This window comes from Bombyx mandarina, chromosome 11 (assembly GCF_030267445.1).
Source record: "Bombyx mandarina strain Sakado chromosome 11, ASM3026744v2".
NCBI lineage: Eukaryota > Metazoa > Arthropoda > Insecta > Lepidoptera > Bombycidae > Bombyx > Bombyx mandarina.
Genome location: NC_143218.1, coordinates 916,493 through 930,958, shown reverse-complemented (window position 1 = coordinate 930,958; position 14,466 = coordinate 916,493). Strand labels below are relative to the sequence as shown.

General features: G+C 40.4%; 1 protein-coding gene across 4 annotated transcripts in view; it reads left to right on the top strand.

The window, feature by feature from the left end:
- Positions 1-14,466, top strand: part of Nup98-96 (nuclear pore complex protein Nup98-96) — a 49,976-nt gene that overhangs the window by 28,409 nt on the left and 7,101 nt on the right. For all 4 annotated transcript variants that reach the window (XM_089731221.1, XM_089731218.1, XM_089731220.1 and 1 more), the window contains 16 exons: positions 681-783; positions 1,192-1,306; positions 1,892-2,059; positions 2,753-2,818; positions 3,685-3,783; positions 4,162-4,302; positions 4,818-4,907; positions 5,931-6,059; positions 6,652-6,767; positions 7,117-7,281; positions 7,903-7,981; positions 8,892-9,020; positions 9,666-9,788; positions 10,626-10,797; positions 11,908-12,070; positions 13,861-13,982. In XM_089731221.1, the coding sequence (XP_089587347.1) occupies positions 681-783; positions 1,192-1,306; positions 1,892-2,059; positions 2,753-2,818; positions 3,685-3,783; positions 4,162-4,302; positions 4,818-4,907; positions 5,931-6,059; positions 6,652-6,767; positions 7,117-7,281; positions 7,903-7,981; positions 8,892-9,020; positions 9,666-9,788; positions 10,626-10,797; positions 11,908-12,070; positions 13,861-13,982 (1,980 nt within the window). The remainder of the gene's footprint in view (positions 1-680; positions 784-1,191; positions 1,307-1,891; positions 2,060-2,752; positions 2,819-3,684; positions 3,784-4,161; positions 4,303-4,817; positions 4,908-5,930; positions 6,060-6,651; positions 6,768-7,116; positions 7,282-7,902; positions 7,982-8,891; positions 9,021-9,665; positions 9,789-10,625; positions 10,798-11,907; positions 12,071-13,860; positions 13,983-14,466) is intronic.

The window sequence follows — 14,466 nt, the reverse complement described above, 5'->3', positions numbered from 1 at the left end:
GAACTCTTTGACGAACTAACCCATAGACATCTACAACGTAAATGCGCCACCCACCTTGAGATATGAGTTCTAAGGTCTCGGTATAGTTACAACGGCTGCTGGCTTATAAAATGTTTAGCATTTATGTGAATGTACAAATGTGACGAAATCGCCTGTCGTGGCTTCTCAGGTTCATACAAGAAGTCCACTGATAATTTCTCAGAAAACAACCACCGATTTCCTGAGACTACCCATAATCAGCCCATTTCGTCTAGTTCCATTTAATTTCAATTATTAAATTTCAAATTGTTATTTCCCAATTAATCAAATTGTTATATTAATCAACCTCATTTCGCTTTATATAATTTTCATATAATATTATAAAAGAATATAAGAAGTAAATATATAATAAGATTCGGCCCTTTAAACGAGGCTTGTGGAGCCGCTACCTACTTAACGGTAGGCAGTGGCTTGGCTCTGCTCCTGGCATTGCTGAAGTCCATGGGCGACGGTAACCACTCACCATCAAGTGGGCCGTACGCTCGTCTGCCTATAAGGGCAATAAAAAAAAGGTCTCGTTATCAGGACACAATAAAAAAAAAGGTCCCGTTATCTGGACACAATAAAATCTTCAAAAAAAAAACCTCCTTATATTACAATGTAATTTTGATTTGGTTTTTGTTTTAAATTATTATTTGCAGATTACTAAAATTGGATTATGAAGGGAAGCTGCGCAGGGTTTGCGAGAAGCACGACACCAAGTTTATCGAGTATCGACCTCAAACGGGCAGCTGGGTGTTCAGGGTACGGACTCATGTTTAATCACGTAAACAAAATATATGTATATACGTCCCTTCGAGTGCGAATGGTCGATAGATCGACTCTCTATTAATGCGTATAAAATGCGGAGAGTCGAAATACCGACTGTTGCGCAGTTTCATTATAAGTATCGACCTGCACGGACGTATCTTACCGCGCTTGTACAATTATTTTGCTGGCTAAATATGTGAAAATAAGCCGAGCATTAAAATATACGCCAAAAAAATGCTGCGACAATGATAAAGGTATGGAGGGACTATCTCTACCAATTCCTCTGAACACACTCCTCATGGAGTAAGCGATATAAAGCATAGAGAGGACCGAAGTCCCTCTGCCCGCCCTTGGGGGGTGCCTTCGCGCCCTCACGTTACTAATCATGAGCATAATTTTCAGGTGGAGCATTTCAGTAAATACGGGCTCACTGATTCCGACGAGGAGGACGACCCCACTCCGAACGTACTGAAGCGGCAGCTCCTCACCGAGTCGCTACAGAAGGCCAGCGCACCAGGTCAGTGTCTCCGGGTTGGTTGGGTATGAGACGAAAGGCATTAAGCAACAGTACAATTAATAATGAAAAATGAAGTCAATTTACGATTAGAATAGAATGTTTAGTTGCTCGTTTGAAAACTATTGAATCGAGGTAACCAACGGTACAATGAATGTCAAAATAAGTTTGGCATTTGTCGATATGAGAGGTGAAAGAAGTATATAATATTTCTGGATATTCATTGTGGAATATTTTAAATTGTTAATTTTTCGAATGATCATAGATGCATTTTTAGTATTTTTAGTAATGTTACTTCTTTTGGTTATTAAAAAAAATAAAGACCATAGATAAAAAGATAAATCTAACAGTTGTACGGTAAAACTGAGGTTTAGAACTCATGTCTCGAGGTGGATGGGGGTGTTTGTTGTTATTGTCTATCAGCTCCGGTAACCACTTAACGCCAGGTGCGGCGTAAGCTCGTCCACCCAAACAATAAAAAAAAATAGACAAAGACAAAAAATATCCATTTCAAACTGCTTTTAGTATTATGGTCCGGATGTATATAGCATGAGCTTTATTAAAACTTTAAAATTGATACGTTTTCAGGTCCCAAGTCCCCTGTGAGTGTGTCGGAGGCGGGCGCTGCGGTCCCGGGGCTCGTGGGGCCGGGACATCCCGGGCTGGGGGGCTCCGGTCCGCCAGGCCTGCTCAGCGAGGACAGCCTCTACAATCTCCACCACACTTCCTTACTGACTCTAAACGGCACCAGCAAAGGTGAGACGATATGACTTGAAATAAAAATCAAACCCGCAAAATTATAATTTGCGTAATTACTGGGGTTTTTTTTCCTACCTATGCTAATAGCTTGTACTAGTAGGTGAGCTCACGGGGCTCTAACCGGAGTGTTGCTAACATTGGCCCTAGCAAGAGCACTGCTTCGCAGAATCTACCACCGAATTGGAAACGCGACCCACAGTAGATCCGGCAAGAAACTCAGCGGGCTGTGTCTGAGGGTTAATTTACTCGCCGAGCCCTTCGTCACGAGCGACGGGCTCGACGAGAACGATGACCGGTGCTTGTGGTACCTAAAAGCATTGTTAATGGATCGGAAGGATCCGTAATGACGTGTTTTGGGCGACGTCGACTGTTTTCCAGTCTGTCCGCAGGATCGGGAATGTACTGGTGGTAGGAGATCTTGTGAGTCCGCGCGGGTAGGTACCACCGCCCCGCCTATTTCCGCCGTGAAGCAGTAATGCGATTCGGTTTGAAGGACGGGGCAGCCGTTGTAACTGTACTGAGACCTTAGAACTCATATGTCAAGGTGGGTGGCGCATTTACGTCGTAGATGTATATGGGCTCCAGTAACCACTTAACACCAGGTGGGCTGTTAGCTCGTCCACCCATTTAAGCAATAAAAAAAAAACAATCCGATTTCTTGGAATATTATCTAATGATTTCTCTTTTCAGCCTTCGATGTTATGGACACCGCCGAAGACAACGCGGAGTCACAAAGCCTGTTTCTAGAAAACAGAGGTAAGGCTCAACACGTCGCCTCGCCCTAAAACAGATACCAATAGCTTTGAACTTGATTAAGGCAGAAATTTAATAATGCCTTAATTTCCCGAACATTTTATATTTTTAACTAAAATTTTTAAAGTAGATTTGAAAAAAGAAACAATATCGACAGGCGAAAGCCTGTTTGGATTAAGCGTAATTTTGGCAAGTTTACCGGAGAGCCATCGAAAGTTGAAACATTTGGATTAAGTATCACAACAAAAAAATAATTGTTCAGCTATTTCAATAGAGTAAATGTAATTGATGATCAATTAAAATCATCGAATTGTTGATGCTGATACCAAATAAAACGGATCTTTAATTACAAAGATAAATGTCGTTAAAACCAAATGCCTTTTACCCCTTGATATATTAGAGATATATAAGAATATGAAAGTAAAATCTACTTTTCCACTACAAATTTGTATGTGGCACTCGAGGATTGCCGCGGTAAAGCTATTGGATAGCATTTATTCATCAACTTATGCAATTATAATTAGACAATAATAATTTAATATTAAAACAATAATAAAATAAGACCGCGCTATATTTATATACATTAACAAAAGCAAAACATTAACTGTCCCTTTCACACTCATGAGCTAGACCCCGCGAGAGAGAGATGGGCAGACTTTTCATGATGCGCATGCAGTGTGACGTCACGCCACGCGCTTATTCACAGACACTACACAAGCGCAACGTGTGAATGTGTTGAACGCGAGCTACATGGTAGGCGGAGTGGGGGTGTTAGGTTTTGTTTTCGTTACGGAATTTCTTGATTCGGTTGCCGCGCTCAAAGCCCCTCAATAAAAGCTATGCTATGGCTTAAACAATCTTTTTTTTAGCGTTCGGCGTGAAGAGTCCCACCTCGGAGCTGGCGCGCCTGGAGAATAGACGCAGCCACAGTGTGCAGTTGATGAAGGCCTCGCTGTACCCTGATGAAGGTGAGGAGTTCCGATCGCTTTGCATTTAGTTCGGGAGTCGGATTATATTGTCGTCGTGGCCTAAAGCATAAGACGTCCGGTGCATTCGTATCGAGCGATGCACCGGTGTTCGAATCTCAGGCGGGTACCAATTTTTCTAATGAAATACGTACTCAACAAATTTTCACGATTGACTTCCACGGTGAAGGAATAGCATCGTGTAATAAAAATCAAACCCGCAAAATTATAATTTGCGTAATTACTGGTTACCACCACTGGACTTCTTGGACACCACTGGACTAAATAATTCGTATTAAGCTCACTGTAGTCTCAAGGTGAGCTTCGATATTTGCTTACCGTCAGTTTTTGCTGAATGTTTTTTTTTTTTTTTCGTTTCAGAAATGGACGATGACGTGTCAGTGTCGACGGGAGAACAGCTGGTGCCGAACTCGGCTCCGATATTTAACGATCAACGGTTACCGTCGCCCTCGCTGGGGACCGTTGTGGGGGCCCCGCCCCCGCCGCCGGAGCGCGCGCCCGGTAAGCACGCAATGGACAGCGATGAGCTGATGATTGAAATCGAATTTAACAAAGGACAGACTTTTTGGCGGGAACGCGAGGAGTGAAGTTGTGTGATTTGTTTTATTTTGTCTATTCAGTGTTTCTTCAGGTTTAAATGTGTAATAACGGTGGTTTGTTAGCTGTTTAGTATCTGTGAAAGTGCACAAATGTGGGAAAATGAAACAAAGCCCAAAGAACGTAACTTCTCGGGATCCTCCAAAAATTCCACTGAAAAAACAGTAAATGTCCACTATTTTACTAAGATTATGGTTTATCCCATGCCATCTTATATAATTTCATTTAATTTCATCCCAGTTGATTAATGTCTCAAATTAATCATCTTCATTTCATTTCATTTTACTCCATATTATAATTTTTTATAAAAATAAGAATATAAATTAAAATAAGACATGACCTAACCAGGACATCAGGACATAAAATCACTTAATTTTTTTTTAATAAAGGACGTGTTCTCTGTTTTTTTTTGTTTCTAGAGCCACTGATGAGACCGCTCACTGTCCAACCCCATACGATAGTATTGAAATACCACAGAAAGGTTCCACCGTTCAAAGACACTATTGCGGGTGAGTTTTTAAATTCAAAGATTCACTATATTGCTAGATTATTTTTTGAGGACATATTTCTTGTATATTATATTATTATGTAATGTTAGTGGCTGGATATATAATAAATGGTATGGATTAAATTTAGAATCATAATTCGTGTAGAAATCAAATAACGGATGACGTCACGGAATATGGATGACGTACTGACTTCGCATCGTTTGTCTCATGGAGGGTAGAAGTAAGGAGTATCATCTCAGTGTATTAACTAGTGTCCTCTAAAAGAGAGTCAGCTAAGATGGCGCCACTGTAGCAATTGGAAACAGTTTAAAATTAGGGCCATTAACTACCACACCTCACTTCAACTTGACACACTTCACTCAGCTTAAAACTGCTATATTCATATCATGTCCACTTGCTACACTAGCGCTATTTCGCTGTGAGTCTTCCAGCAATAACTCGCTGTTTACAGGTGAACACTTTTTCAATTTGTCCCCTATACAAGATGGCGCTCCTCTGACCTCTACTCTCCATAGTTTATCTGGATCTGGATACAGCTGTGGCTGTGTTTATAGTAATATGATTTTAGAGACTATTACAGTTGAAGCTGCTTTTAGGTACCTCAAGCACCGGTTACCGTTCCAGTTCGTAAATTAACCCTCAGACACAGCCCACTGAGTTTCTCGCCGGATCTTCTCAGTGGGTCGCGTTCCCGATCCGGTGGTAGATTCTGCGAAGCACTACTCTTGCTAGGGTTAGTGTTAGTAACGTTACTAGGTTAAAGCCCCCTCACTGTGAACCTAGCATGACCCTTCGAGGTCACTAGGATAGGTAGGGAAGAAAAAAAACAGTTGCCGTTGTAGGCAGACGAACATACGGTAACCACTCACTATACCTGATGGTGAGTGGTTACCGTCGCCCCATGGACTTCAGCAATACCAGGGGCAGAGCCAAGCCGCTGCCTACCGCTTAATATTCTCCACAAGCCTCGTTTGAAGAAGGACATGTTGGATGTATATGATATATGACTTGGTTCCCCCGCAGGTCGGCTGGACGGCGCCTGTCTGGCCGACATGTCGGTGAGCCGCGCGCGCCACAGCCGCGTCGGCTTCGGGCCCGCCTCCACCGTCGCCCTCCTCACCACGTACGACGCCTTCAGCGACCTGCCCAGATGTAAGCGGCGGTACTTTGCGGGGGTTTGGGGGGGGGGAGTTGATCCTCCCACGGAGGCCTTAGTTCTCATGTGCTTTTGAATCTGTTAGATATAAGAATGGGTTATCTTATCGCTAGAAGTGATCACTTCCAGAATATGTGTTCAATTTTAATTTGTGTTTGGTTAGTCTGTAAATTATTATAGTTAGAATTTTGAATATTAAAATATATTGAATGTCATAGAAAGTGCTGCACAAGTCGATAGTTTTGAACATCAGCCCAATTAAAAACAAACTTTATCGGTATCGGCAAAAAGTTTTTTTCTTTCATTATCCAGTTCATGATTATGTGGCTATTGGAGTCCATGATATTAGCAGGCTTGTTGTACCGTTGTCGTCTCGATTCTGGAGTCTGGAAAAGTTCACACAATTTTTATTTAATTCTACCCACGCTCTGTACATAACCGCGTTTGTGTCTTATTGAACAACTTCACTCATCAACCAGAATACGACACCTGTAAATCTCCGGGATCTTTAGATTATCACAGCATTCGACGTACGTTTGCAGTTCGCCTATACAGAGATGTTAATTCAGATATGTGTTCTGCCCACAGCGTCTGAGCTCTCGTCGTTAGACCGGTACTTGAGCGGCAGGGCCAGCGGGGACTGGTCGGAGCGTCTGGTGGCGCGTCTGGCGCTAGCCGCCGACCGCCCGCAACACCCGCTGCAGGTACACGCCTCGACTGATGCACAAACATCGAGGGGTCAAACCAGTGTTTCCCAACCTTTTTGTGCCACGCCCCACTGTGACGTTTCTAAAATTTTTATGCTCCCCATACAATGCCATAATAAAAAAATTGAATTATTCACTTAAGTAACATAAATGATAGGTTTTAGGAAGAAATCACTATGAAATTGTTATCAAAACACATAGTTAATGTTTATAAATATAGCGTGATCTTATTTTATTATAGTTTTAATATTAAATTATTATTGTCAAATTGATAAAAAATGCTATGCAATTACGCTTTACCGCGGCAGTCCCCGAGTGCCACACGTGTTTTTTTTTATATTGCCAGGAGATCTTGGAGCCGCACATCTCTACGTTGCTGGAGTGGTCCACGCTGTCGGAGTGCGCAGAGGACGAGTGCCCGCGCCTCTCCCTCCGCCCCGAGCCGGAGGCGCGCCTGGCCGTGCTCAGGGACAACCTGAGACACTCCTCCAAACACGACTACGTAGTGAAGGTTACTTTGAACCACGTTACTAAAATTATAAATTCACTCGCCCTTACGGATCCATCAGATCCAATAACCCCTTCATTGGACGCCTTGAGCTCTAACGCTAGGAGCAGGCTTAGGGACCCCACTAACCTAGCTGTTAGCAAATCATATCCTGTATGTGCCTTTGCTCGTCCACCTGTCCTGGTGAAACTGGAAAGGTCTCCGAGCCAGCAGTAATTCCTCAGTCATATAAAAAAATATTGTAATTTGATGTGACATGTCTGCTCATCATATAACGCTGCATAAGGACTTCCACGTTGAAGAGATTCCTCGAAGAAATCCTTTCAGATTAAAGATAATACTATTTTAATAAATAAATCTATTTTAAATTAAAGGAATTCCTTAAAGAAATCGTTTTGAATTAAAGATAATCCTTTAAGAAATTCCCTTCAAATTGAAGATAAATAAATAAAGACAATTATTAAGGAAATCTTTTCAAATCAAAGATATCAAATTAAAAATAATACATACTTGAAATAATATTTTCAAATTAAAGAGATTCCTTTAGGAACTTCGCGTTATACATCGAATTTACGGACATTTTTAATGAGTACCCAAAAAGACTAATAAAATCCTCGTCTTCAGTTCGGCGTGTCTGCCGCGTACTGCCGCGAGGTGTGGAGGCTGTGCGACGCGCTGTGGGGAGCCGATCTGGAGAACAGTGGTAAGTGTCGAAAATTAGAAAAAAAAAGATGTGTGGCATCGTGGGACACCGGATAGGAACGAAGTTCCTTATTATAAAAATATTAATTTAAAGTTCTATTCTAGGTATAAAGAAAATAATTATTCGGGTATAAATTTTTTATTATGATTTTTTTATTGATAAAAATAAAATAAAAAACTGCTTTACAAAGTTATCAACTTTTTTTTATTCACAATGATTTATAAAAATATATATAATAAAAATATGTTATTTTTGTACGTTATTACAAAGTCAAGTCGTACACTGTGTGCATTACTAATAAAAATCTTACGTTACGTACGTTTTTTCCGGTTAGGGTACCCCTCCGCATCGTCCTATAAGGAACTTCTTTCCAAAATTTATGGAGAATTTAGTTTTTTTTTTAAATATGCCATAGCAGTCAATATTTTAGAGCAGGACTGCGTTGTTGAGTTTTTTACCTCTCTGTCCTGGTGAAACTGGAAAGGCCTCCATGCTAAATCTTCACTCATAAAAAAAAGCAGGGCTGTCCAAATTACATACCTTTGCGGGCTAATTATATTTACTATTCGCTGAGTCCCGCGTTGTTACCCGCGTTTATTGTTTAAGTAAGTAACTTATGTATTAAGTTACTCCTTATATCATCAGTTACCTATCAGTGAAAGTCCCGTCAAAATCGGTCCAGCCGTTCCAGAGATTAGCCGGAACAAACAGACAGACAGACAGACAAAAATAAAAAAAATGTTATTTTGGTGTATGTACTGTGTATACGTAGTAATACATACTTAAGCATTTGACGGGCTTAGGTAATGCCTTTCTAAACCAGTCAACCAAAGATAGTGCAGAGTAAATAGAGCTCCCCCCAATTTAGATAGCGAGGTATGTATTATAATTCTGGTTCATCGACTTGCAGGCATCCCTGGCACGGACGAGCAGTCGATAGTGAACAGACACAAGAAGCTGCTGCGTTGGTTCGAGGACGCCGTGGCGGGGGTCACGGACGCGGAGCTGGCCGAGCCCCGGGGGGCAGAGCTGGAGGATGGTAAGTGGAGGGCGGGATCCTTTTTTTTTTAGTCAGGGTTCCTTTGGTGAACGTCATTACGGATTCTCCCGATCCATTAACGGTGCTTTTAGGTACCTCAAGCACCGGCCACCGTCCAAGGGCTCGACGAGTAAATTAACCCTCAGACACAGCCCACTGAGTTTCTCGTCGAATCTTCTCAGTGGGTCACGTTTCTGATCCGGTGGTAGATTCTGCGAAGCACTGCTCTTGCTAGGGCCAGTGTTAGCAACACTTCCGGTTCGAGCCCCGTCAGCTCACCTATTAGTTCGATGAATCTAGAATAACCCCTCGAGGTTACTAGAATAGGTAAGAAAAAAAATCATTTAGCATTTGTGAAGTTACACAACTGCGGGGAAATGAAGGAAATTCTTTCCGGACGTTGTTTTTGGATTCTTACCAAAGAATCCGCAGAAATTATGTTCTATAATATAATATAATATAATATAATACACCGAAGTCTTATTAGACAGACTTTAATTTCCTCCCAATCTACGACCTTACGACACACGTCGTAGTTGTTCACCTTATAATACCCGATCGCCATCTTGACCGTCTCTTTCTTACCCATACATTCATCCCTTTCACTCCAAACGTTCCGTTTCTCACATTTATATATATTTTCAGAGTCCGACACGCACAGCGCTCGAATCTGGACGCTGTTGCTGGGCGGCAGGACGCTGGAGGCCTGCAAGCTGGCCAGGGAGAGCGGGGACCTCAACATGGCCATGCTCCTCGCTCAGGCCGGCGGTTAGTAACACCAGCTCTTAGTCTCAATACTACAGTACAACGGCTGCCATACCCTTCAGACCGAAACGCATTACTGCTCCACGGCAGTAATAGGCAGGACGGTGGTACCTACCCGCGCGGACTCACAAGAGTACCTACCACCAGTAATAACGCAAATTATAATTTTGCGGGTTTTATTTTTATTACACTTATATCTTCTCTGTCTAAATCACTATCACTCATCATCATCATCATCAGCCTTTATCTGCCCACTGCTGGACATAGGCCTTCCCCAATGCCTTCCACATAATGCGCCAACCCGCATGCCCAGCGTGGTGACTTAAGGGCACAAACTCCCCAACTATCACTCGAGTTATTCAAATCCATATTTTTTTATAATTGTATGCTATGATAAAAAATTTACTAATTCTTGATCAAGCTTCCATTAATATAAAGATATAAACATGCAGTTTCTAGGTTACCGAGAAATAAAGAATGGTACACGCATGCGCAAATTTGCAGTCTCACCGGGCGAGAATCGTGTGCTTTTGTCCCGCGTGTCAGGGACCAAAAGAGATATTTTCATTCCGGGGGAAAAAATAATAATAATGCATGCGTGTGTGTGTGTCAAATACATGGTAGTGTGTGTAATGTTTTTTTTGTTGTTGATTTAATGTATTTTTTAATTTAAACAAATATTAACATTCTGCACTCTTTCTCTATATCCTCTATAAATGTGAGAAATTTCATACTCCTCCGTCTGCGCAATTTTCGTAAAAAGGGGTGCAAAGTTTTTGCTACACGTATTAATATATAGATAGTAGAAACAGAAATAAGTGTGTGTTTGTGTGTGCGCAGGCGACGCGGCGTACCGCGGGCTGGTGGCGCGGCAGCTGGCGCAGTGGAGCGCGTGCGGCGCCGACACGCACGTGGCGGGCGCGCGCCTGCACGCGCTGCGGGCGCTGGGCGGCGCCGCCCCCCCCGCGCTGGCGGGCGCCGGCTGGCTGCGCGCGCTGCACGCCACGGCAAGGTACACCGTAGACTACGCTGCACTGGAGCCTAGTTAAATTGAATATTAAAGCATGAATATTAAAAATTTTTGGAGATAACAAGGAAGATCTGTCACCGAGTGAAATAGCTCAGTAAACTGACCGTCAAAGTGTAGTTAAATGTAACTTGTATATGCATATCGACGCTTGAAAGGCAAACGTGACTAAGCGACAATGCGTGAACTTTACAGTAGACTAATTTAAAGTTGAAATACCTGAAAAACAATCTATTTTAACGAATCTAGCTGTAGGATTGAAATTATTTTAATAGACCTAGAAATATATTTTTTTTGCGCATCGAATATGGTTATTGCCTATCATTTATGTATAAAGCACTTATTGTCACGTTTGCCTTTCAAGCGTCGATATATAAAATATGTATATGCATATATATGCAAATTTATCTTGGAAACGTCGTTAGCGAGATTTAGACATATTGTCAAATTTTTCAAATATCGAAAAAATAATTTTATAACCTGTTAGAATACATGTTTACAAGTCGATCGAAGTAAAAAAATAAACTTCGTTTTCTTAAAATTTTTAGTTAAGCCACTTTAATTCTAAAGGTGCGGTATATACGATTTAATTTGCGATAGAATGAGACAATTTCTACTTGTACAGTTTTCGCTTCCACAGCTTGTGAACAGCACCCATGACTTTTTTTTAAGGGATTTTATGACCTGGTAACTAAGACCTTTAAGTCATGACTTATTTTAATTTATTTTCTTATTTTTATGAAAAATTATGAAATGAAATGAAGAGAAATGAATTTGAGACATAAATCAACTGGGATGAAATCAAATGAAATGAGATGAGATGATATGGGATGAAATATAATCTCAGTAAAATGGTAGTCATTTACTGAGACTTTTTCACTGAACTTTTTGGAGGATCCCGAGAAGTTACGTTCAGCGGCTTTGTTTCATTTTCTCACATTTGTGCACTTTCACAGATATTAAACAGTTAATAAACCACCATTATTACACATTTAAACCTGAAGAAACACTAAATAGACAAAATAAAACAAATCACACAACTTCACTCCTCGCGTTCCCGCCAAAAAGTCAGCACCCATAACTTTAATCTTTCAGATACATTTGCCCGCAAATTCCCTCGCTCGAGAAAATTATAAGAACGTACGAGGGATTCTTCAGTAAGGACGAGCAAGTCGATTTGACCTTATTAGGCGATGACGTCGACATGAGACCGCCCCTGCCGGATTACAATGAAGATTACTGCTACATCACGAGTAAGGTATGACCTGTTTGTAGAGTTGTATTTAGATGTGCCAATACACAAATGCGTATAAAATATTGACAGCCAAATTGACAGGATTATGATGCTTCATCAAATTGACAAGAACAAGTACTTGTTAAATTTGACAGCATTAAGTTGTTCGTTAAATTTGACAGGATTAAGTTGTTCGATAAATTTGACAGGATTATAAGTTGCTTGTTAAATTTGACAGGATTAAGTTGTTCGTTAAATTTGACAGGATTAAGTTGTTCGTTAAATTTGACATGATTAAGTTGTTCGATAAAGGACAATGCCCAAAAGTGGGCCAATTTCATGACAAAACTATTTGTACTTGAAAAACTCAGCCTTATTTTTTCATGTTGTTTAGTTTATGTATCAACATTTCTTTCACCCTGGCATTGTTTTACAAAAAAATAAATTACTTATTTGATAACATCCCAAAACTGAGTGCCATAGTTTTTAAATTCGCCAATAGACAAAGGGAAAATTAGCCCATACAGCCTTATAGTAAACTTATATGCTGACAAACGAAAGAGTTGTCTGTGACTTGAACGACAAATTAAAAAAAATTGCTAATGGTTATAACTCACAGACTTTTTAGTTTATTGTTGTTCAATTCAATATTTATGTATTGTAATAATAATTACTTAAAACCATGAATTATTTAATATTTTTAGATATTAATGATTCCATTAGTAAAAATCTCAATGGCCTACCATTACTCTATTCTTATTATATATGATCAGAGAGATTTGGCAGCAACCCGAGTGAAGCGTCACTTGAAGTTTTATTTTTTGTTTTTTTATTAGCTTATTGTGATGTATAATATACAAATTGGGTGTTGTTTTGTGTATTAAATGTCAATAATCGTTGTTCACGATTATTCACGAGGCATAATACAACATAGGCTGTGGCTAACATAGCAGTGACTGTTTTTTTTTTTTCAAGATAAAAGGACTGCGGAAATTCACGCTTACTCAATGCGCTATTCATCAAGTTGACGTCAAAACTCCCAAAAAGCAATAAAAAGAAATACACCTTATTTTTATTAACATAAAAAATATATAAAAAATATAACTATGACAGACTAGGCTGTATAGGCTACGCTCTTTGCCTGCTTGTTGGCGAATTTAAATAATGATGAGAGCGATTATTGATTTCGAAGAAAACAGTTAACAACTTAATGTTAGCTGCAGAAAAAAAAGATTTCTCTTAAACCTGGGTGAGAATATGAAAATCGTTTTCTGAATATGAAACGATATTTCTTTGTCTATCAAATTAAGTTAAAATCATCATCACCCGACAACTTTTTTAGGGGCCCAAACGCCCATAGAAAATGGGCATTGTCCTTTGACAGGATTAAGTTGTTCGATAAATTTGACAGGATTAAGGTGTTGACAGGATTAAGTTGTTTGTTAAATTTGACAGGATTGAGTTGCTCACCAAATTTGACAGAATTGACTTCCTTGCTAAATTTTACAGGATGAATTTAAAACATTTTAAACATGGAAATTATATTTAAAAAAAAGCGAATGTTATACGGATCCGTGTTAGTTGTTGCACCGTGCTAGTATGTATGCGACATATCAAATTGTTGAACTCGGCACAGCTCACTTCGTCACAACTGCCACATCCACACCACGCGCTGGCTGCCCTGACGTTGCTGCAGTACTGTTGACATGTCATTGGCTGCTTGTCCTGCAACTTGTTCCCCAGATTAGACAGTTGTCCTCACCTCTGCCTACTCTTTGTAATGTTGACGATGAATTAAAAATTATTTGTTCCAGAATGGAAATACGAAAGCGGTGTTGGATTTACGCTACGAGCTTATTAGAGCAAGAGCTTTCAATCAACGTCCGAAACTTAAGCCCGCAGCTTACACTCCAGATCCGAACGATTTTACACTGTGGTGAGTGTCGCAACAAGCTAACTTACTGACTAATTGTATTTACTCTGTGGTGAATTTCGAGAAGTTAATCTACTGATTTTTTTTTGCACTGTGGTGAATGTCGAGAGGTTAACCTACCGACTTATTTATTTGTGTTGGTATTTTGTTAAGTTATAATCTAAAGGTAGTACTTGGGAGGACGTTGACCCCGCGCGATCATCTGATCCTCTTTTTAAGGGTTCACCTGGTGTTAAATGGTTACTGGGGCCCATAGACATCTACAACGTAAATGCGCCACCCACCTTGAGATATAAGTTCTAAGATCTCGATATAGATACAGCGGCTGCCCCACTCTTGAAACAGAAACGCATTACTGCTTCACGGCAGAAATAGGCAGGGTGGTGGTACCTACCCGCGCAGACTCACAAGAGGTCCTACCACCAGTAATTACGTAAATTATAATTTTGCGGGTTTGATTTTTATTACACGATGTTACTCCTTCACC